Below are 24,728 nucleotides of genomic sequence, written 5' to 3' on the forward strand. Positions count from 1 at the left end.
GGATATAGGTATAATCAGGGTGTCCACGGGGTCTTAAAAAGTATTAAAAGTTGATAAATCAATTTAGCAAAAATTAAGGCTATTAAAAAGTATTAAAAAGTATTAAACGGCATTTTCCAAGGTATTAAGAAGGTCCACAGCAACGACAACATGAAACACCCTTTAATTTACTGAAACGACATGTCGGGAAACCCCCCAAGGCGGCACCATGCATAGCGCGCCGTAAAATGCTGCTTATTATTTTATGTCCTCCCGATTACTATGCACCTTGTGCCCTCTGGGGTCAAAAATGACCCCATCTGGCTTGTTTGATATTTAACGCATAAAGTATAAAATGTGAATAAATGTTGTGTTACACCTTTAGTTCTACTTCAGTACAACCCATTACCACACATTTCTCCCTCAGTTTTGGAATTTAGTGCCGATAGACCCTTATTTATATGAAATTATACCATTTTCCGATAAAAAAAAAAAGTGAAACAATGAATTAATTTGACCATATTGTATTGTGACTATTTGTCTTATCAGAGACTGGTATATGTCAAAGTTTAGTAAGGATGCCCTTTTTGAATAATTTATATATTTTTAATAACAACACATAATCACACCTTGTGCCCTCTGGGGTCATTTTTGACCCCGTCTTGCTTGACTCTTATTTCAAGCATAAAGTATGAAATGTCAATCTATTTTGTGTTACACCTTTAGTTTTGCTTCAGTCCAACTCAATACTACACATTTTTCCCTTTGTTTTGGAATTTAGGGCCAAAATACCTTTTTTATATGAAATTTTACCGTTTTCTGAGTTAAAAAATAAATGAAACTATTTAATAATTTGAACATATCGTATTGTGACTATTTGTCTTATCAGAGACTGGTATATGTCAAAGTTTAGTAAGGATGCCCTTTTTGAATAATTTATATATCTTTAATGACAACACATAATCTAGACCCTCCAGAAAAACGCGATTCTGCGATCGCAGAATTTACCGCATAATCAGCAAAATGGCGCAGATTTGTAAAAGGCCGCATATTTATCAAAAGGCCGCATAATCCCCGCATTTTTCCACACAAAGTTGAGAAGAAAAAAAAGTTAACTCGTCTTGACGTGACGTCGTCAACTCGCGCATCACAGAATGTAAACAACAACAGTGTTGTTTACATTCTGTGATGCGCGAGTTGACGACGTCACGTCAAGACGAGTTAACTTTTTTTTCTTCTCAACTTTGTGTGGAAAAATGCGGGGATTATGNAATATGGCTTCAGTCAATATCAAAATCGTTTAACTCTTCAATACAATACATTTTCCCATTCAAATGTTCACCCCTAGGGCTATGCAATGAGTAACACTAATGACAGACTTGAAAGACGCACGTAACATTTGAAGATAAAATGACACCTTTAACAAACAAATTAAGAAGGATCTGACTTTCCTTATGTCTTTGTCCACTGCACTGCCTCAAATGATCTCTTGTTACAGGAGGCACTTCAGAGACAGTACATTACTTCAAAATACAAGCGTTTTGTGTAGCAGTAACACCAATGATGTAATTTTGGGTGACTGACATTTATTGGATATTATTAATAATAATTTACGTTTTTTTTTACCATTTCAGTGTTATATGTAATGTATCTAATATTATGTAAATATGAATGAGATTTATTTCTTGAAAAAAAAAAAATGTTTAAATGAAAACTATAGGCTCCACTTCCATGTATGATCAAAGTGACAAGGCAGTTCCTTGAACTTGGCATTTTAAATAAATTGCAATTTATGTATAAAACAATTGTTTAATTGTTTTTATTTAGCACCATTGCAAAGACAATCTCTATTTATTCAACATATATAATGAATGTGAGTATTAGGTCAACGTCATGTATTTTGGTGTCTGCAAAAGTCATTGACAGTACTTCCACCTTTTCTGTAGAATGACCCACCTACCCTACCTTTAAGGTTCGTTTTTTCATTTAGGACATTTTCAGACACAAAGGCAAAGTGCTTTACATAGGCAATAACACATGTAAAAATCATGAACAGGGTTGACTATTTTGTTTATACTGTAAGCAGCCAGAAACATATTTTATTCATAGGCAAGGTCCTTGTTATTTCTAATTTCATTAAATAAGTGAATGGTTGTGAAATAATATCCATACAATTATACAGTTGATAGCAATAGCTAGAATTCTGACTTTAATCTCAGCTTTTTTTTTCTCAGATCTAAAACAAAAATATCTTTTGGGAGAAAAAAGTCAGAATTCTGAGATTAAAGTCAGAATTTGTTGCTGTCAATTTAAATAGTTTTCAATGAACAAAGGAATTAGGCTAACCGTTTGATTTACTCAATCTTGCTGCCACTCTTGCGGGCAGAAACACAAGCTACTGTACGTATCCCAAGTAAAAGTTAGCAAAGTTAGCCCACCTTGGAATCGACACTTGCAAGCATCCATCTGAAGTCGACGTTCAGCTATCAGACGAATTGAGGTCTGGTCTCCTCTTTTGATAAGAACTTTTTACTGTGTTCACTTCGATGATCTAACTGACTTTGTCTGCCGTTTGGTTTATATAGCCTAGGCAGGGATGATTCAGTTTATCAAAGCATTGTTACTGCTAATAGAAGTTGATATAAGAGCTTCTGAAACTCAATCGTACTTAATAAGTCATAAAAACTCTTTAGAGATGTAATGTGTTTACTCAACGTTTGTTTTGTTCAGGCAAAGGCAGAGTCTGTTGTATTTCCAAAATGATATTGAAGTTATAACCAAGTGCCAACAAATCATTATGGTCCGGCACTTAATGGATGCATCAATTATTGGATTTAATAACTGATGCATCATCTGTTATACCATAAATATGTATTGGTTTTATCTAATACATCTTGTCCTGACTTCAGTTGCCAGGTTGTTCATACCTCTGTAGTCCTTCCCTGTCATTCCTCACCTGCCCACCCGCTGTCCTCATTGTGTTTCCTGCCCACACACCTGCTTCTGATTAGTCATCAGCCCCATTTACTCCCCATGAAGTTATAATCTTTCCCCAAATTGTTTGCCTCAGCCCTTTTTGTTGCATGTATGACCTCTATTTTGTTGGTCTTGTCTGCCAGCTTCACTGCTTTGCCTATCAAACTCTTCCTCAGTGTGCACAGTCAGATTTGTTGTATTAAATATACATTTAAAGGATGTCAAAGATAAGAGTGTTTCTTTTAACCAGCTAGGAAACAGTAAAAAAGAACAAAAACTGCTTTAACCAATCAAACGTATTTTGTATTGCCATTTAGCTGGACAAACTACAATCCAGTCCATTGTTTTGTAGGAACAGAAAAGGTTTCTGAGAAAACACATTCTCAACACATGACCAGATACATCTATTTGCATGACAAGACACCAGCAGGGGTAGAAGGAGCGGTGAGTGAGACTGCATTCTGCATGTTAACCGTCGGCCTGTTTTTCATCAGACAGATATCAAAAGGGCACCTCTCCTAATTACAAAGCCGTGCTGGTGTGTCAGTCCAAACATCAGACCATCTCAATCCCCAGGGATTAGATTTAAATCTCAGATGTAAACACCACACAGCAAATAATAATCTGCTGTCGCGGCGGCCCATAAATAATTCAGGAATCTTTGAAATAGAGCAGGGTAGAATTAATTGAAGGACTTAGCCCCCTTGGATGAATTTGGGCTAACATATCAAAGAAGTTCTTTTATTGTGTGATCAGAAACTGACTTTACATGAAGGTTATAGCCTTATTGCAAATTGAGTTTTAATGCTTTGTTCCCTAAGGCTGTTGTTATTTTTCAGTTTACTAGTCATAAAAAGTATTGTTGCCTTTGAGATGGGAACTGCTGTTAATACACAATGAAAAAAAAGACATTATCTGCAGCCCAGGGGAAAAGAACAATATGTCAATCCACAGAAAATAGCCAAACCAGATGGATTCAGTAACCTTGAGGAAATTCATGATATCTAAATAGAGCGGCATAATACAAGACCCAAAATAATATTATTTTGTGTGCAGGTTATCCAAGATCTAGGTGTATTCAAGCCTCAGACAAACACTTTTGTTCCTCTTACATCATGGCAGTGCAAATAGAGAAGGATCCTGCTGCTGAATAACACTGTTACATGGCCGGTCTCTGGGGTGGATAAGAGGAACAGCAAACACCGTGCTGTCTGCAGGGAAGAATAGGGGGCTGTCATCTATCTGCCTGGCAGAGGAGGAGGAGGAGGGGGATGAGGAGCAAGGAAGAGGAAGAGGTGGGAGGGGTAAATATGATTTAGCCCCAATGATCTCCACAGGGGGCTCATCCATAGGTAACCCCCCACCCACTCAGACAAAATACACAGGGGAAATGCAGGGAGGTGCATGGGGAATAAGAATCAGGGCTAGGAAAGAGTTATAATCCTGGCTGTCGTGAAAAAAAAGGGGGAAGGGAGTTTGATAGAGAGTATCAGATCGATAGAACAAAGCACTCTCACTTTATGTAGCATCCGTCCAACAGGAGTTCAATGATATCTGCCACCAGATCAGCTCACCCCCCTCCCCCCGGCAGGGAAAACAGCCTCTTTGAGTTGATAGAAACACCAGGGAAGAAATAAGATTGCTATGCAGGAAAGGGTGATTTCAGTCGTACAATTTGGATTCAATTTCAAGCAGACCAAACCTTCCATTCAGGCTCCAAAAAGCTTGGTCTTGACAGATGTGTGTGTATTTGTGTGTGTGTTTTGGCAGACCGTTTGTCAGCCATAAGGAAATGTCACAGAGTAATCATAAACAATTATCCTCCCCGGCGCTCGGAGCATCAGAAAAGGGCAAATCTACATAAACACACAAAGGCTCTGCCACTTACATCTAAGGAACTCCCTGAAGCTAATCTCATACTTCAAAAATATCAGAAACTAAATGATTTTTCTAATATTGATGTCCTTTATTCTACATTATGTCTCAAAAGGAAGGTTGATGCTGGAAGTTCATGCCCTTCACTTGAGCATCTGGGATGCAAATGATGTGCTTTAAATCCCCCAGGTTCGTTGGAAAAAGAGCATCTGATAATGCATAGATTTTTTCTCCTATTCAAAGCAGACTGAAGGTGGACATTAAACCAGCGCTAGATCAATTCTAACCAGGCTTTCCGCCCTGCCGTAAATCAAGGAGCTGGACACAGTTAAGGTGGGAATGGATAATGGATGCCATGGCAGACACATGGCTGACACAAAATGAATCCACAGAGGATTGGATGAGGGATGAGAGGGTGGAGGGAGGGGTTGTTGCAGCGCTAGAGGAAGGACGGTGGGTGGAGTTGAGCAGGGTAATGGGGCAGCTGCTTGTTTGGCCAATGATCACCAATTGACAGACAAATAATGGGATTCTGTTGCCATGAAAGTAAAGAGCTAATCCTCTTACATGAATCCTTTGTAATTGAGGACCAGGGATGTCAACAGAGGGCCGACTATTCATAGATTGTCAGTTAACATGTGAGGTTATTCAGTATTATAGTTTGAATACAATATTTTATAGCATAAACTTTGGCTTCTATGTGAGATTTTTGTATTGCTGTCTCTGACAAACAACACATTTATTGACAGTTAAAATCATGTATGACACTTCCTTTTAAGTGTTTAAAAGCCTGTTGCTCTTTCAGCCATGGGTGCAGTTACCTCATATAACTATAGGTGGCAGTAAAGTCAAGAGGGAACATTTGTCAAAAATAAATGGAGATCGATGAATCATCAACCGGTAGCTAAAGGTCATCCGATCATTGCTGTGAGTGTGGCATTCATTTGCTCTGGTTGAAATAATATGGAGAATCTTCCACACAGCTGCAGTTCCTAATGCACCACTCCTTCATGGAAATATATTTGGCTTCTTTTTGGAAAATATGAAAAAATGGTTCTTTAATATTTGGAGCAGCAATCCACTTTCCATCACTGCTGTTATTAAGTGCCAACACTCCTGAGATATACCCAAACAAATTTACTTGGGAAAATGCATTAGTGTACCTGAGTGAACAGAAGGCGAAAAGTCCTTGCCAGAGGGAGAAAGTATTTCCAAGACACTATACCAGACTTCCCCCGCTTCCTGATACCATCGCTGTGTGATAATGCACCAGATGGTGAGCTGCTCTCTCGCTATTACCCTGACAATATGACTGTAATGGAAGTGGAAAGTGCCACAAGTGAGCGCCAAAAAGATGGAGCCCAACTGTCGTGTTCCATAAGGTCTCTCTATAGCTGCTTCACACTTAGTGGAGTGAGGCAGGTGTATAGGCATCCATATTAACATAGCCCTCGGCTTTTGCTCACTGTGCACAGTAGTGTTAGTATTGAGAATGTATGTATGTGTCTGGGGACGTGGTTGTGTGTGCAAGTTGGTCTTACTACGCATGCAAGGAGGTTTTGGAAATCTAATGTGTTTGGCATTATTGCCTTTAGATTCTTATATTACATTATACATTACATGTTAGACGCTTTTATCCAAAGCGACTTACTCAATACTGTGGACAATCCCCACAGGAGCAATTTGTGGTGAAGTGTCTTGCCCAGGGACACAACGACATGCTGACTGCAGTGGGGTTTGAACCTGTGCTCCCGATTCAAACACCGACACACTATTCCACTGCGCCACACGCCTCCCGACAGCTCTTCTTATATCACAGGCATGTGCGTCAGGACATGATGTTAGTCCAATGCCAACACACCCACACAAGTGGTAGAAAGTAACTAAGTAGCCTATATGTAGTCAAGCAACATATTTCACGTATTTTTCAATACTTGAGGATATTAATTGAATACTGTTTATTTATTTATTTCACTACCATTTAGGTTAACAGAGTATGTTTTGTAACCCTATTGACATTTGATTGCCTTTGATTGTGGCCATTTACAAAAGAGTCTTGTCTGATTGGGGCTCCTACTCATGTTTAAAAATAAATGTCCCCTTTACAATAACTGTTTGAAGTCAAAAGCAGTTAAACTCTGTTATTTCACAGAAACAAACTTTTCAACATGAATTATCTAATTTACTCTCAGAAGTATCATGTGACCCTTTGGAGGGACCTGACAAGCAACAACAGTAACATCCTGTTCCAATGCATCAGGGGGCACATATGGTGCTGTCATTTTTGTTGAGCAAAGAATATCATTCAATTCAATTTTGTAGCACTAAGCATGCACACACTGATAAATAGGGCTTTTATAACGTGTTGAATCCTCTGATATTCAGAGCATCACTCAACTTATAGAGAGGGCAATGACATTTTGAATAAAGAGTCTGAAAACTGAAACTAAAGCAGATATATTTTTTTTATTCATTATTTATATTTCCAGTAGCTTGAATTTCATACTTGCACTAAAAGGAGAAACTTAAATAGAGACAAAGAAAGTATCTGTTAGTACAAATCTGTTTCTTAAATACAAAACCATTTGCAATACTGTCAGAAAAGAGCATCGTTTTGGCAGTTTCCTGGGACTGCGTAAAACCAATACAAATCAGAAAATTCAATTAATATTGTCTATATCCTACATGTTGTACAATACCAAAGTCATATAAGTCGCTGACAAGCAAAACCGAAAACAATCAAAAAATTCAAATGTATATGCAATTTTCTGTCCAGTTAGTTACAATACAATGTACACTGTGCACAGCAAGAAAAGAAAAAAAAGAATATATATATATATATTCTCTACAAGTACTCTATATTTAATACAATCCTATCAACAAGTTAAACCATATCATGCACAATATTGCCTCTTAGGCTGCCTTATAAGCTGCTTGTCCCTGTACAATCAATTAAAGTATTTACAAAATAAACAAATATTCTACACTTAAAAAAGAAAAAACTTGATGCAAGTTAAGAGAAGAAAAAACCTTGATCTGTTCCAAAGGCCCTCAAGTGTAGTTAGTACAAGTGAACAATTGTTGCCTAATAGGAATTGATTGATGTATTCCCACACACACACACACACACACACACACACACAGCAGAAATACAATCAGGTTCTGTACATAATGACTGCACACTTTGAAAATGCACCTGGTACGGTTTTAATTATGATTTTAGTCTGATCTTATATGAGTGTGCTTAACTTCTTGGAGGAATCAAAGCCATTCCTGTGTCTCAAGGCATTGGGATGTCTTTAAAAAAAAAAAAAAACGACAACAGTGTATGGATTTTTCCTCCCTCCACACAGTCCTCTTAAGCTTATCTTATCCTTCCTTGGATGTGACTTCTGCAGTCCTACCACTGTCTCTGTTCCAGTGACTGAACTCTTGACAGAGACTTCAGGATTGAATGGTTGTTTTGAAAAAAAAAGGCACTACCTCCTGAAGGAGCGTTGCAGGAACTGAGGCACGCTGTCACCCCCTCTCAGCATTTCCCACTGGCCTTCAGATCAAGCTCAACAAGAGGTTACATGCAGGGCAAAGGTCATGAGGTCATGTGACAGGCCATGCAGCATTTCAGCGCCCCCTCCTTCGCAGGTGAGGTGGTGACAGATGAGGATGTATCCCAAGCATGCTGTGTGCAATGCTCCAAATATTAAGATAGTTCACTTTATATATATTTACACTGTACATGATCTACTTTGTGCACTGATGGAATGACATGAAGGATTTACATTATTAAATACAGGTTCCTGTACAAGCTTTTGTATTGGAAAAAAAAATACATGGAGTAATAGTCGACACTGATTACTATTTGAACATAGTATATAATATAGTAACAAAAACAAATATAATTCAGACGAGCACTGCATAGTCCATAAGAGATTCCTGGTAAGAATGCAACACTTGTTAATATCAAAGTGTTAATTTAAATATGGATTTAGGTCTTATCAGATGTTTCATGCACTGTTAAAATCAAAAATCTGGTTGAGCTACTTCATTCCTAAATAATGCGTAAGGTATATCGAGCCACAGGTCTCCACAAAGATTTCAAAGGAAAAACAGTCTTTGCTGTGGTGTGTATTTCATGTGTGGCACTGGGGACTGAGATCATAAAGCCATGCGGTGTTGGGAAACCCCTCTCAGAGAGATGCAGGGATTGAGCAGTCAGTGCGGCACCTCACAGCGGCCTACACAAAAGAGTTTAAGGAATTCATGGCATTAATGGGGGACGGGGCCTCCGAGCTCTCGTGGCCCTCAGCATTCTCCCTGCTGGCACTCTTCCCACTATACTGGCCGATAAACGAGCCATCCTCGTTGAACTGCCCGTCTCCTCCGTCCCCGTAGTCAACTAAACTGTCGTCACTGTCGTCTCTCTTAACTGTCCCATTGGACGGCGTGCGGCTCCCTTTTAACGGTTTATGGTCCTCATTGTCACTGAAGGAGAAAATAACATGCAGGTGTTACAGGTGAGATGATGTGACAGATGCAACAAAGTGATTAGTGATTTTTTTTTAGATGGAGCACTGACTGAACAACCTATTCAGTAAGTGGTAAACGTTTTTTTCCAGATTCAAAATAAGTCGTTTTTAAACTTTTTAAAATGTCAGATCGTGAATATGCATCAGTTAGAAGCAAATTTGAATTTAGCTCGCTCCATGTCTAAAAAACAGCAGCAATGAATGATTAGTTGGTTTCCATCAGGCAACAGGGGAATAAAGCTCAAGCAATCATACCCTGTTCAAATTCCCCCTGAAACCAAATATGAAGTGGTAAATGTATTGTCTGACAAAAGCATTTCCCGCCCCAAGAAAGAGGTTGTGATGACAAACAGAAAGTCCAAGGCAATGATGTGAATTAAAACTTGGAAAGCAAGGTTTCAGCCAAACATCCCCCCAAAGCAAGCATGATAATAATCACAAATTGGCAAAATGCATGAATAATCTGCAAAGAAGGTTTTCTTTGGATATAAAATAGTCGAAAAACATTCCACATACATGAGTTGAACATCAATGAGATAAGATCACAAAGCCATCATAATGTTGAAGTGTTTTTAAATTTAGTAGAGATATTCATCAGTTTTTAAAAGCATTTTCATGGATAAAACTAGCACATTAAAGCCATAAAATATGTATCCATGCAAAGTGGGTTACATGATGAAGACTTTATGACAGCCGTGAAAGAACCTGGGATGCAGCGAGCGTTTTTCTCCAAAGTGACTCGACTGTCTGCTGACCCTCCTCTCATGCTAGATGTACAGCACATTGACCCTCAGCCCTGACACAAACCCCTTACCTTTCCTGAGACCTACACCCCTGCGATCAGATGAGGAGATCCAGCTGAGATCCCACAACACAACACAACACACACTCCTCGGAAGGATTACACTTTAACAGGCACTTACGCCGTTTACACACCGTCTGGATTGACAGTATTTTGTCTTGCAGTCAAACAAAAACAGCTCAGTTGAGTGAAGTTATGCCTTTTATTGACATATTGTAAGGTTCCAGCTGAGTTTAATAAAACAGCATGGATAGAAAGTATTCTCTCACAAAGGCACTATAATATTTGTACACTTTGCCTTGTGTTTTATTGTCTACTGTGTTCTTTAGTCCGTGCCCAATGGAGGTTCCCCTGCAGTGTAAATAGGTCCCTACATGAGTTTTAAAGGACAAGTCTGGTGATAATCTACATTTCTTGTTCCTATTAAAAGGCCAACATCAACAACTGATTTAGAGCCAAAAACAAGCAGGAGAAGTTGGAAAGTATTGTGGTAAAGAATAACACATTGTGGGTTTTGTTCTATTTAAACAAATTGTTGACAATATCAATGCAGAATTTCAGCAGCTTTATCCTTTAAGAAGTGTAACTATTATAGAATGGCTACTGGCCTAAATTAAACAGCATTAACCAGCTCTTGTACACTCAGTTATGACTGTTTCCCTCAAACATGCTGATAATTTCATAGAATATCCATATGCATCTATATACTGTATATCTATATATGAACAATATTTCCATTCAACACATTATTGCCTAGAGCAAATTTCCAAATAGCAGATCTTCACACCATGCATGTCACATTTTATATATACTATATATCGATATGTATTTATCACAGCATAAAATCCATAGAACATATTTATGTTTACATAATACAAAAAGGAATATAAAATATAAAAGCAAGACCATCTTATAAATCGACTTGTAAAAAACAATTCTGAAATGCTAGCTATACAGAAGTAAAGTGCTTCATTTTCTTTATTCTGCGTGTGATTGGAGAAGCAGCCTAGAATGAGGATGCTAACAAGCATGTCTGTGTAACTGCTGTAAGTCAGGAGGAATGATCATTCAGTAAGTTTCAATCAGGTGTGTGTATGTAAGTAGCAATACACTAGGCAAAGTGTTAATACTATATAGACTGTACACAGGATGAATATGAGGAGCTTATTAGTTGGAATGGGATTCGATGCTTGGAACCAGTTTAGGTTGCGTTGCACATGACTCTAGCTTATATATATTTTCCTGACAGTCTTATCTAAATATGTAAAACACCCAAACCCCTAAATCACTTGAACCTGAAGAATCCTGCTTCTCAAAAGACACCACAATGTCATACACGCACAAGAGTCCGACACAAGTAGTATCCAGGACGTCCTAGAACTGAGAGAAAACGTTTGTGCTTCATGGTCGTAGAAGTTCAGGTGAGGGACACTTCTTCTTCTTCTTCTTCTTTTTGATTTCTGTTATTGGTGGTCCTGGGTCAGTTATTAGTCAGCTGTAAGGGTTGAGAAGAAGGAGGGAGTGTAGAGCTCCAGCCCAGGCAGAGAGAGCAGATCTGGGCAGAGAGCGGGGACGGGGCAGGAGGGGTTGATGGGTAAAATGAGGCTCTGGGAGCTCCAGAGGCCGGAGCACTTTCTCTCACCTGTATTCCCCAAAAGTACAGTCATCGTCTTTCATGGGCTGGAACTCTGGGTCTGTGTGTGCGTCCTCTTTCTCTTTGACTAATGCAAAAAAAGAAAAAGAAAGTTATGTGAAAAACCGCTGATAAGGTAGAGTAACAGACAATCATGTGGGTGTATGTGTAATAATGTATACAAGCTGTTGTCATCACAAATGCTCATTATTCAGACTAAGCAAAAAGCAAAGCAGAGTAATGCCAAACATGTTTTCTTTTCCTTTGTACATTTTTTATCAGTACAACATATCAAATTGTTCAGCTTTAACAAGAAACCTTCTAATTATATCAAAATATAATGTTTTCTTGTTATATCAAACAACATTCCTATTTTAAATATCAACATATCACATTAAAGGTGGGGTAGGTAAGTTTCAGAAACTGACTCGAGTGCACTAAAATTTGAAAGTACACAGCCAAAAAGAATCCGCCCCTTCCTTCAGACTTCCTTACAGAGCACCTCCTCCGCGAGAGCAGGCTGCAGTAACGTTACATATCAGGCAAAGCTAAACACATCTAGGTTAGCAATACTACACAGCCAAAGCAACTCCGATATTGACTCTGGTTTGACTTCTCCTAGTTTCCACTTTCTTTTTGTTCTTAATTTGCTCCGTTACATTTTTTCTTTTGCGACCAGTAGACGATGTTGAACCTAACTCTGCCATGGTGAAAGTGGCCGCCTGTTGCTGGCGAGTCATTGAAGTACTGCTGCAATGCACGCCCAATGACGGCACGCCCAATGAGGGCACGAGATACATTTGTGCGTGCACGAGATGGAAGGCTGACAGACAGGGCGGCAATCCAATCCGTTTAGCCTGTAGTTTTTACAGTATTACGGGTTCCACAGATGAAATTTTTTTATGGATTTTTTGTCAAAGCACTTCAGATATTCATTGCTATCGGGATGTTAAGAGTATTCCATGGAATATAACAAAAAGTGTACCTCGAGCCGGTTTCTGAAACTTACCTACCCCACCTTTAATTTGTGAATGTTCTCGCGTTCTTAAAAAAGAAAAATATATATAAAAATATATTTTGAACTTCTTCGTTAGTTTAAGTTTTTCTTATCTAAAAATCCCTTTTATGGGAAATGTTTTGTGTGCATAAACAACTTGTAAACGCTGTGTGGTTGCTAGGATACCAGCGGAGACTCCAGGAAGTCACTGTTCCAAGTCTTACATCTTATTATTGCAAATTTCTGTTTGTTTTTTAAAACATGTCAATTTAATTGCACTTACGAGGTGCTGTTTTTTAAATTTATTTTTATGACTGATAGGAAATGCAGGCAATATGTGTTGCTGTTTCTATTTTACATGCCAAGCTAAACTAATTTGAAACAGGACCAAGACTCAAATAAAAATAAATAGTTGACAAAATATAAAGAACACATTTTGGCGAGCAGTAGATTAAATCTGAACTTATCTTATCTATAACTTGTTGTCTACCCAAACTAGACTTAAACTATAAAGGATAAAAATGAGGCTAAAACTAATAACACTTTTTGGGAAAAGACTGACACTGCTTGGGGAGAAGGCAAAAAGGTGTGTTTTCCAAAGGTCCAGATGTATTCCGCCAAGTTCACAGCCAAGCTCAGTTATTGTGCATGTTGTCAATCGGAGGATGTTGTTTAGTTTTGTATTTTCTAGAGAGAGGAAAAAGAGGAAATACCTGAGTGCGGCCACCACTCTCTCCACAGCGTCACGCAGCACCGTTTTCACCGACTGGTTTAAGGGTCCAACAGCCACACGCAGAAGCTCTCCAATGAACTCCAGAGGCTTCCCATCAGTTGCCATGGTGACTGCCAGCTCATGTACTTTTGACCTCTCGGATCGGGATAAATCATAAAGTTGACTGTAAGGCTGGAATACAAACAAAACAAAAAAACCAACATGAGGTGTTTATGATCACAGACATTTTGTACCTGACATATTTCATTAGGGAAAAAAGAGAAACAAAGGGCATACTTAGAAAATACAAGCTTGATCAAATTGATTTAGACACATGGAGATAAACAAATATCAATTTGAAGTGGAAGAAAACTATTTAGAAGAGAAAAACAAAAAGGGCAGAGTGGAGGAAGTCTAGAGGGGTAGGAAGTACAAAGTTTTATGAGTGAAGTTTGTTGTTTGGTTCTCGGTTGTCTTCAGGTGTTTACCCAGAGGGCACCACTATCCTGAACCGGCTCACTATGTCTACTACCCAGCTCACCTTTTGCTTGTTTATCTCTCTTCCAATAAAAGGGGCTGAGAAGCTTAACCTGGAGAGTCCGAAATGGTATTTGGTTGTGTGTATGTGAGTCAGTCTGAGTGTGTGTTTGAGTTGATGTGTGAATATTTAGGAGATACTTTGAATGGTAACATGTGTAATTAAACTGGATAATATCTCTCGTTAGGAGAATCTTTCCCGCATGAATTATCCATAACCTAAAATACTACTTTTTTCCTTTCCAAATGTTCTCTTTTTCTCTGTTAATACATACAATCTTGTATTATAATACAGGAAGAACTCTCACTGTTCAAATCCTGTATGTTTAAGGTCACCTATTATGCAAAATCCTTGTATACAGAAACATGTGTCCCTCCCTTCTGTGTAAAGAGATTCTGAAAGTTTCCGGAAAAAAGATTTTCTCACATTTTGTCATGACCCATTTATATAAAAACCTGTCTGAAAATGAGCTGATCAGATTTTGGCCACTTTATGATGTCATAACGATTTTTTGGCTTGTGTAACCATTAGCCAATAACCAACCAAGGTAACACCCGCCCCCCTTATCACCTGAATCTCCTCCTAGAGCACCATTGTATTTTTTTAAAACAAATATCACTCACAGGGGCGTGGGGAGGGGCTCCTTATTTTCATCTACAGTAAAGTAACAGACACAGAATAAGCACTTTTGAAACAGGGCTGAAACAGAGGGGATTATGGGATGCTACAATGATCTGTTTGTTATTTCGAGCCAAACACTTCAGAGACATGTTTTGTATATATCTGAGACCTATAATATATTGATGAAAAACAGCATGATAGAGGACCTTTAAATGCAGCCGCTTTGGTCTGAATTCTGTTTGACGTCAATACAGCAAAATAAGAAGCTGCTAGGTGACACTAACAGTTCCTCTCGATTTTAAGATACAGGACTTCTAAGGCTGGTTGATAGGGGCAACTCCACAGTAAATGGAAAAGCAAGACGTGGCAAAAAAGTGTGCAGCTACTTTAATAACAGAAGTGGAAGCCTGGGGGCGGGACATGTTTCCAAGATGCACAGCACTGCTAGTCATGCATAACAGGGAATCTACAGTTTTGTTGTCTGCCAGGGGAAAGAGGAGAAACATGGACAGATGTTGCTGAGTTTCATTTTGGTGTCCCGGGTATCCCAGGACGGCAAACTTTTAGAAAAAAAATCAAAAAAGGGCAATTGGGTTTAAAAACCTTTGCAGCTAACATATTCATCGCTAGTTGCTGAGGGAGAGCATTAACTCTGAGCAAAACATTGACATTCTTGGCATTGGACCCCATGTCATCTCTCCTGTTTGTAATATTCATTATCGGGATATTGGTATTCAAGAAATATGGACATCATATGTTGGTGATAAAATATATGTATATGCAGAAGATCTAAAGCCTACCGGAGGACTCAAGTGCGTCTGTTTGGGTAACATTTGGGAGGCCTCTTTTTTTATATAAATATGTTTTGTTTGGGCAGCACAAGATCGTTAAGTAGGGACTTGGAGAGCAAACCGGATGGTCAGGGAAGAAGACAGAGCTGCGATACATATTTAAGCTTGCAATACTTTTCCCCCTTATGATGACAAGTTTAGTTTAGTTGGTTTGGTCTTTCTAGAGCGATGCCTCTTAGCCAATTCATTTTTGAGGTGTTGTGGGCCTGAAAAGTTAGTTGAATATCGATGGAATGAAGGAAACATGGATATTTGGATTATTCTTATGCTAAAAACATGCATAGCTGTGGCTAGGTGCTACTGTAGCTATGGCTAAGTGCTAACTGCAGCAAAATGCCTAAGAATGTCTTTGCAAATGTGATGGATGCTCCGATATCAGCGAGCTGTGGTCCAAAGCTTTGCCAAAAGTAGCTACTAATTGCAGCCAGAGAATACCCGCAGCCATTCAGTAAACAGTCCTGTGACTCCTGTGACATGTTGACCTATGTTAGAAAGAATTGCATCCCATCTGAACATGTCTCTCAGACACAGAAAAATGTAATCATTCATTTAATTACTGCGGCGAGCTGTACTTCCCCGGTGCTTGGTATCTTTGCAGCGTTAGAAGAATAGAAAAAAACAAACAGCAATTGCTATTGATGGTAATTTCGGGACACCCTGGTGGTGTGAGGGTTTAGATGCCACCACCAGTAATCTCTCAACTGTTGCTGTTAACAATTAAAGCCAAAAATGCCCCAAAGGTATTTTATTTCTGGAAAAAACAATAGTAATTATCTACAACAGCACTTGAAAGGCTCATCATTATTGCTTTTGTGCCGTACAGCATCTGATTCACTGTACATATTATCATAGGAAGCTTCTAAAGACGAGCTGTACTGACTTCTCTACAATATTTGCAATGTGCAATTTGCTGTCCTCATGGCAGGTCAATGCGCCTGTGGTGGATTCTTCTGCCATCCACTATTATTCCCAGCAGCTGGTCACGTACATTTGATAAATGGCCCCAGTGAAGCCAAACAGAGCCTACAGGGCTCCTTCTATCTATCTTTCACAACCTATCTGCCTTTTCCCGGTTCTTTTATCCTTTTTATCTATCTCCAAGGATATAATCGCTTCTTGCACCAGTAAAAGGGGAGTGACATTGAAGAAGTCTGTGTATGTGTGCACCTGTGAATTCACTCTACATTTCTGCCTTGCTGTGATGGTATCTTTTGCACTATAATGGAGGATATGTGAATTTAATCACAGATAAAACAGGCGCTAAAAAGGGATAAACTTGTGTGGGGGTCAGTTTGATCAGCAACTTGCCAAAATCACAAGATCCCTTATCTATTGCCTGGCATTAACCCACACCCACACCCGCACAAGCACAGGGAGGTGACAGTACTGTAAGTCAGCGTGACTTTGCGTAATGAGATACAGCACGATGTACGTACAGTATATGGCCATATGGCAGGGCTCAGTTCAAACAGGAGCCCATAGATTTACATTAATATATCCTTGACTGGTCCCTTTGAGGCGGGAAGCGCTTAGTCAAGCAGAACCATCCCTGAAATACACATACACAAAATAGGGTGTGTGTGCCGGACCAAAGGTGACCCTATGAACAGGCGAGGGAAAAGGATGCGAGTGATCAAGTTTGTCTCAAAGGTTAAGAATTTTGCTCAAGTACTTTCTCTTTCTTCTCCGCAACATCTCTTATTTTGTATTTGCTGCATTTAAAAAGAAGCTTAAAAATTAAAAATGTTGCAACAACCTTTACTATCTTTCAGAATGTGTACAGACTAAAACATCAATCGAATAATGGTGGAAATAATCAATGGATTAAAACCATAATGTAAATAACCACTAGAAATCTTAGCTCTACCACCATGTACTATACTTTACGATATATCCTGCTTTAACATTAATGCACGAGTAAACATAATCCACAGATATCATTATTATAATAATATATATTATTAGCACTTATATTTAGTAAGTAGCTAAAAAACACTGCTTGTAATGCAATGTCCAAGAATTTCCTACGCGAAGCCACCAGATTTACCTGCATTCGGTTTACAATGACTGACAATTTGTATTTCAAGCTGATCCATCTCCATAGATTATGCCAGGAAAGCACCATGGAATCCCGGCAAGAAACAATTTCACTGTCTTGCACTACTTGGCACACTACTTTATGCGTTCTTTTAACCTATCCTTTAGTATAAATTCAGAAAAAAATAACATCTCACTTTTAAAGGTTCAAGGGCTTAAGTGTGTGTACCTGCCGGCTGTCTTTGAGGGACAGAATGAAGGCATGGCTCAGGGTGTCCAGGTGTGCCGTGGATTGCTTCAGGTGTGTTAGAGCCTCATCAAAAGTCATCCCCGCTGCGTCCAACCCCCCCTGCTCCCCGCCGCCTTCGCCCACTCTCTTCTTGCTCTTCTCGCCCAGCTGGCGCAGGGCTTTGGTGGCTCGCTTTATCACCTCCGACCTCGCCTGGATGCTCAGCTGGAGACAAATAGGATGGATGGAGAGATACAGGGGAAAAGGGACGGGATAAGAAGAGCAAATTGGGGTGAGGGTGGGAGTCAAAATTGAAGGAAGAGAGGGGAAGATAGATGCACACGTTAAGTCATTTTGAATTTAACATGTTGAAAAGAGGAAGGTATAACCCAACATGTATACATTGGGAGAAAAGAGAATTTAGTAGCAAATGTTACATTCAAGCATCAAGGTGGTGACAAGCTTCACATACATATTCACACCAGGAAATACATGAATAAAAATCCTCCAAGTTCAGGTTTCAACGCTACCTGAATGGTTTCCTGAAAAACCTGGAAAATGTCTTTTGAGGGTATATTTGTGAAAGCATTTGAGCGGGGATTGAGTCGCTTTATTTAAGCCAATCCATTGACTTGAGTTTTTCAAGCAACAACTGACAAACCCTGAGACAAGGTTTAAAATCTGGCTGGAAGTTTAGCAACAGAGGACGACTCCACTAAAGAGGATTTCTCAGACCAATACCTCAGAGGGGGGAAAAGCCAACACTCTGTCTCCCTTCAAATATAGTAGGAGGTAAGACAAGACCAATCTCACCCCTTGGCCTTATAGGAAATGGATCAATCCATTATGGGGGGCATTTGGGGTGGGAAAGGTCAAATGGATTCCCAACAGTGAGAGGGGTGGATATTTCCTCTTTGAGGGTTCAAAAGGAAAAGAAAAAAAGGAAAGAAGAGGAGGAGGGTAAGGGGAGAGGGAGCAGACAGTGGGTTTCCGAGGGGTAATCTTCATGTTAAAAAGCACAGTGGGAAAACAGTGCCTGCTGGGAATTGGAGTTTAATTGGCTCTGAAGTAGAGAGGGATCAATTAGCTCTCCTTGTGTCTCTGGGAAAATAGAGGGAGCTTAAGACAAAAGTGGAAGAACAGAAAGGTCTGGAGTGGGGGGGCGGCAGTGTGCCAGTATGAAGAAAAAGGGAAACCAGTGGGATGCTTTTGATAAGGTGCGCCGAGGCACTTTCAGTCCCCTGTGAGACAATTTTTCAGAGTGCTGTAATTATGTGGCTGACATTTCTTGTGCAATTTTATAATTTATTTTATAAATCATGACTGGTATGTGCTTTGAGGCGACACAGTGGGGATGTGAGCAGAATAATGTATTTAAAATTAGAAAAGGGATTTTGACGTTAAAAAAATGTAGCCCAGGGGCAGGGGAGACGGCTAGTCGGACGATGGAGGTGTGAGGAATGTGACAGTTTGATGAAGTGATCGAAACCCCCCACGATCTTTCCTTTTAGACAATATGAGTCCTGTTCTGGGTGGCTGCCTGGATCCAATACCTTCTGTGCTGCAATTACAAATTGTCAGTCTGCCAAACTTCTACCAGTTACTGTCTGAGCTGTACTGTGTCATACTACATTCACTCTGCTCTGTCTGCCATATGGTTATATTGGGAAAAAGGCTGGATATCAGGAGGAAACATAGAAAAATCACTAAAATTACTGTACAGTATAGTGCTGCAAAGATAACATATGTTTGCAAGCTTAACCTCAAAGTTAGATTGCAGTAGTCAGCTTGACATAAACCAATACTACTCTTCAATTAGATTTTGGATAATTACAGAATATAAACTCGGTGTAAAAAAAAACAATAATCAAACTTCCTCGTTTGATGTTTAGCAAGATGATGTTCTCAAATTAATTAAGAGTACTTTTTAAGCGTAATCCAATAGCCAAAACAAAAAGCTAATGTTTGGCTGTATCAAACTACACCAGGGTGACTTGGTGATCGCCCTGATGGTGTTTATGGTCCCTAAAACCGCTTATTTAAGACACATAAAAGCTGGAGTTGGGCATTTACAAATGGGTTTTTTCTGTCAAAAAACGGAATAATAAAATCTCATACCTTTTGTTTTCATTTATCTAACGAAAGACCCATTCAAAAACCATATTTAAAACAAATGAAGCGAAACAGGTATTACATTCAAATTGATATCCTTGTTTTTGGACTCTTTCATCCAGCCCTCTTGCAACACTATTGTTTTTTGTTTTTTTTGGCTTACATGTTCGGCTGCATCAGGTGAGAAGGTGATGCTGTCCAGGAAGTGGACGGCGTCTGCAGGGACCAGCCTGTCCAGGTATTTGCTGCAGGTGTCGTACGCATGGAGGTATTCCTGATTACTCTGTGGGGGTCTCTTCAGCAGCTGGGGGTCTCCTTTCCAAAACAGCTTCTTCAGCCACACTGCGTGGACTGCACTGGGGGATAATGTCGCCCCCCCACCACCGAGTGCGGGCAGCCGGTTAGAGAGTTTGGAGATGGACAGAACGTTCTGACTGGTCAGGACCGGTTGCAGGATCAACAACGGGTCAGACGACTCATCAGTGAGCTTCCGGTAGTTCAAACCTGCGGAAGAAATCATTTATTATTTAAACACACAACGATGTTGCGCATTTAATGTATACTGACATTTGTAATTTTAAATGTTTTATAAATTATGATGAATACAACTTTAAAGATGTGTTTTCCACTGCACCTAAACGTCATGCTTATAGTGTATTGTGTGTTTAAAAGCAAAGATAAAACATCACAATCATCGTCCTTCACATGTTCAAACCTCTCTTAAGGGAAATATTCAAAGTTCAACAGAGTAATGCGATGAATAAAGAACACAACCTTTGCATTCATGTTTAGATTTACACTGGGAAACATAGCACACAAACTTCTTTTCACTCCTACCCTTGAAAACACAAACAGGCATTTTCAGGCTAGAGCACACATTGTAAAGGACATCTGCATTTACTTGCCGAAGCAGAAAATAATAGCTGCATTGAGTTAGAAGAACTAACAGCTAAATACTACAGCATACCGAACACTTCCCTGTTCAGAAAGGGGCTTTCACATACCATATGTGGAAACGGTGCAGCACTCGCAGGATAATTACAGTGATTATATATGTAGAGGTTGTTCAATATTCCATTACATGTAGGAATGGGCAAAGAGGAGCGCACGGAGGAGTGTAAAAGGTTGATGTGAACAACAAAGAGAGGCTGTGTGGGAAAATGGTGCTGTCTGCATCCGAAGAAAAGTGTCTGCTTGTGCACGTCACGACTCCTAACGCTGCAGTACTGTGTGTGTGTGTGTGTGTGTGTGTGTGTGTGTGTGTGTGTGTGTTTGTGTTTTTGAAACACAGAGAGCAAGTGGCGTGCTCTTGGTCTCCAGTGCCATCAGACAGACACATTACTGTGGCAATACCATTACCACAGCCTGTCTGGGCTTTAAATATTTAACACAGGTCTGCCTGTGGGGAGGCCTCTGTCAACGCTGCTCGGAATCCCTCGCGCACACACAGTCACACACACACACACACACACTCGTACACTGAGCATGCACACACAATACTTTCAAACAGGCCCAGACGGACACTTAGAGCGCAGATAAGAGTTACACGCACTTACACATGTACTCTCTCTGTCTGTCTCCCCCTGCCCGACCCACTCATCATTCTGCCTCCGTCTCTTCCCCACCCCAAGCAGCAGCAGCTCATCCCCTTCCTCAGGAGACCCCGCTCAGACACTCACCTGATACTGTGTCTGAAATTGTGATGAATATAAGACACACACCAGCTGTCTCTACATTGTCTGAGTGTTGTACTTTAGCTCACACGTGTCTGCTCAGGACTGCAAATAAGTCATTTAATGTGGGTGGGTGTGAGTGTGTGTGTTAGAGTTGGAGCGAGTAGATAGCTGTTGAAGCTTGAGACACCGCAACAGCCTGGGTGTCAATTTTGTTAAAATCATGAGGCTGGGTTGAGTTTTACCAGAGTTTGTGAATGTGTGCGTGCGTGCGTGTGTGTGCGCGCGTGTGTGTGTGTAATAAATAGAGAGAGAAAGACTTACAGTACAGACAGCATTAGTTTGTACTTGTCAATGTCACAAAGTAAGAATGTGACAGTATGTGAATCGCTTCAGTGAAATAATGTATGTATGTAATATATTTGATTGCTAACGTGTATTATTGTATAAAACAATTATTCGACTGTAGCTGTGTACCACAGAATGTGCTAAACCCATTATCTTGTACAGCTATTGTCCAATCAGACTATAGCAACAGTGACAAGGCATTGCAGTACCTTGGGATTTCTCTTCATGTTAAAGCCAGGTGCTGCTTTTTTGTTATTCATTTCTGGTTTAGACTTCTAACTTCCAACTCTTTTCACAGCAGACCATCATGCTTATAGTATTGCGTTTATAATGAGCAAAAATTCAAAAATCGTCATCGTCCTTGTACTGTACCAGGGTATATGCAGGAATCCTGAAGTCAAATGTAATACCTTTTAAGACCTTTTTTAAGACCCTTTCCATACATTTTAAGACCTTCATCGCAACTTTGAGTTCTAACCGGTTACATTGGCAACAACACTTTACCTCACATTTACCTATATTGTTGTAAGATAGCAAAACTAAACAGAGTGCAGACAGACTACTGAAGCCTACTTTTCACATGAACTTCAACCTCTCTGTGAAGGTCAGGTTTAATGCAGGTATGCTGCTTTTTTGCTTCTGTAGACTGTGCTCTTGTCATTCCAGTAAAACCTCCTCAGAAACTATTAGAGACAAAACAGTATTTGACCAATAAACAAACAATTGACAAACTTTGAACTATGAAATATGTTAAACTTTGGTGAGCTTCAGCGGGGTAAATGCCATATAGGAGCTCTCACAAATACCCAGGGTTAAATTGGCTGGGGCTGTCCGGGGCTAAGCCCTGGCACATAGGACGATGCTCTGACGTCATCACCCTCACACATTTGTCATATGTTTACAAAAAAGGATATATATGTTAAGACTTTTCTCGTTCTTAATATAGAACTATATTTAGGGTCGATATGTGTTGACTTTACTTAAAATAGCAGATCTCTGTGACCGATAAGTGTTTGGCTTAGACCCGGCCCCGAGGACGCATACGGTAAAACGCATACGCAAGCGCAAAAAAAGGCTTCCATTCACACGCATTCGATTCATTAAACGTGTCCGTTCCACTAGAGCCGCTGGGAAATGCTGAAACGAGTGTAGTAACATATGTCAGGCGCTGAAATGGCCGCTACTGCCGACCGACAACCACAAAAAGCAGCGAAGAAAGACCCCAGAGCATGGTTCCCTTCTGTTTGATCTCCGCGGGTGGACGCGGTGTTTCCGTCCTGCTGTTACCCTTAGTCCACCAGCAGACTTGGGGGACCGTGCGGCAGAGTTGTTCCGTGCAAAAAAAAATCCGCCGTCAACATGTCCGTTAAAGCAGTTTAAATTTCCGTACAAACATTAGNAACATGTATTGTATTGAAGAGTTAAACGATTTTGATATTGACTGAAGCCATATTTGGTCTGACACATGGCGGCAAATTTGTTAAAATTGTAGTGTTTTCTCCAAATTGTCACTGGTGTTACCGTCACTGGTGTTACTCTACTTCCTGGTAACACGTAACACCAGTGACGTTCCTATATAAATAAGCTTTGTATAATGTATACAAATAATAAAAATACTTTAAGCTCTACTTGTTGTGGATGCATCAAGTTAAGAGTTAGTTATTGCTATTTAACAGGTTTTTAGATGTGTTTAGAAGGAATATATTTCAGCAGATTTGTATCACCCAGATTCCACCTTTTCTGTAGAATGACTGTAAGAATGTAGAAACCAGCCCGAGTGCGCTAGAATTTGAAAGTAAGCATGCCAAAACAAATCTGCCACTTCCTTACAGAGCCCCTCCTCCAACACACACGAACGCGCACGTGACCAATAATCATTATCCACGAGATAAATGAGTGCATGATATGGATTGGAAGGCTGACAGGCAGGTAGGCCATCCAGTGATTTTAGCCGGGCCGGCTAAAATAATTGGTCCCTTTTTACAGCATTATGGCTTCCACAGATGAACTTTTTTAATGTATTTATTGTCGAAGCATTTAATGTATTCATTGCTATCAGGATGTTAAGAGCATTCCATGGAATATAATAAAAAGTGTTTCTGAAGTGAATTACCTACCCCACCTTTAACATGTTCATATTTCAACAACGAAATGTAATACAAATCTGTGAAGGACAGCTCATACAATTTTGTCACTTTAGAAGCCAGACAAGGTCCTACACTGGGGCAAAGTCGTGTCATTTAATGTAATGCGTGTAGATTTAGAGATATTCAATGTTTTATAAGATAGCTACACTTAAATGTTTATCAGGTCATCCTCCAATGATGGAGAAGAGGAAAAAACGGTGGCAGCCTGTGCCTGCAGAACAAGAGGGTCTAGCGCCCCCTCAGTTGACAGCCATATCCAATCCCGGGGACAGGACCGCTGCTCCGTCACTTTCTTCCCCGCTCTTGAGCGCCCGGCGATGCGGTGCTGAGCAGGTGTGAGCATCGTGAAGGACACACGGACGGACGCATTTGCCCTCTACAGAAGGTAAGGAAACCGGGCAGATACAGTCAAAACCGAGTCTTTGACATTATTATCAAAGAAGCCGGGCGCTGCATTTTGACAGCTCCGTGCATCCCACTCAGTGTTGTTTACAACAGACTGAGTGGGATGCACGGAGGGGATGGAGGAGCTTGTGCAGCCCTCCGCAATGCATAATTAGTCGGTACAGGGAACTGCGTTTTATATTTTTTGTGTCGTCTTGACAGATGCAAAGGGCTAATGTGTGTGCAAAATCTGACATGGCGTGGTGGGGATGATGCTGTGTCAGATCT

General features: G+C 40.0%; 2 protein-coding genes across 2 annotated transcripts in view; one reads left to right on the plus strand and one right to left on the minus strand.

Moving 5' to 3' along the window:
- Positions 1-7,277: 7,277 nt before the first annotated feature.
- LOC104962560 (neuroblastoma-amplified sequence-like) lies at positions 7,278-20,408 on the minus strand. The gene is made up of 6 exons (XM_010791013.1): positions 20,052-20,408; positions 17,777-18,001; positions 13,502-13,692; positions 12,805-12,809; positions 11,801-11,879; positions 7,278-9,312 (listed from the first exon to the last, which is right to left on the minus strand). Exons 1-6 carry the CDS (start codon positions 20,406-20,408, stop codon positions 9,066-9,068), a joined length of 1,104 nt encoding a protein of 367 aa, XP_010789315.1. The 3' UTR covers positions 7,278-9,065.
- A 3,915-nt stretch (positions 20,409-24,323) lies between these two features.
- Positions 24,324-24,728, plus strand: part of LOC104962545 (contactin-1a) — a 62,583-nt gene continuing 62,178 nt past the window's right edge. The window contains exon 1 of the mRNA XM_010790992.1: positions 24,324-24,441. The gene's annotated coding sequence lies outside the window, so the exon portion shown is untranslated. The remainder of the gene's footprint in view (positions 24,442-24,728) is intronic.

The sequence above is a fragment of the Notothenia coriiceps genome, unplaced genomic scaffold (genome assembly GCF_000735185.1).
Source record: "Notothenia coriiceps isolate Sejong01 unplaced genomic scaffold, NC01 NC01_scaffold00034936, whole genome shotgun sequence".
Classification (NCBI taxonomy): domain Eukaryota; kingdom Metazoa; phylum Chordata; class Actinopteri; order Perciformes; family Nototheniidae; genus Notothenia; species Notothenia coriiceps.

Coding starts and splice junctions, on each gene's coding strand:
- LOC104962560 (XM_010791013.1), bottom strand. CDS start 20,408: ATGATTTCTTCCGCAGGTTTGAACTACCGGAAGCTCACTGATGAGTCG. Junction 13,693..17,776: donor CCCTCAAAGACAGCCGGCAG/GTACACACACTT, acceptor TTTGTATTCCAG/CCTTACAGTCAACTTTATGA. Junction 9,313..11,800: donor TGTACTTTTGGGGAATACAG/GTGAGAGAAAGT, acceptor TTTCTCCTTCAG/TGACAATGAGGACCATAAAC.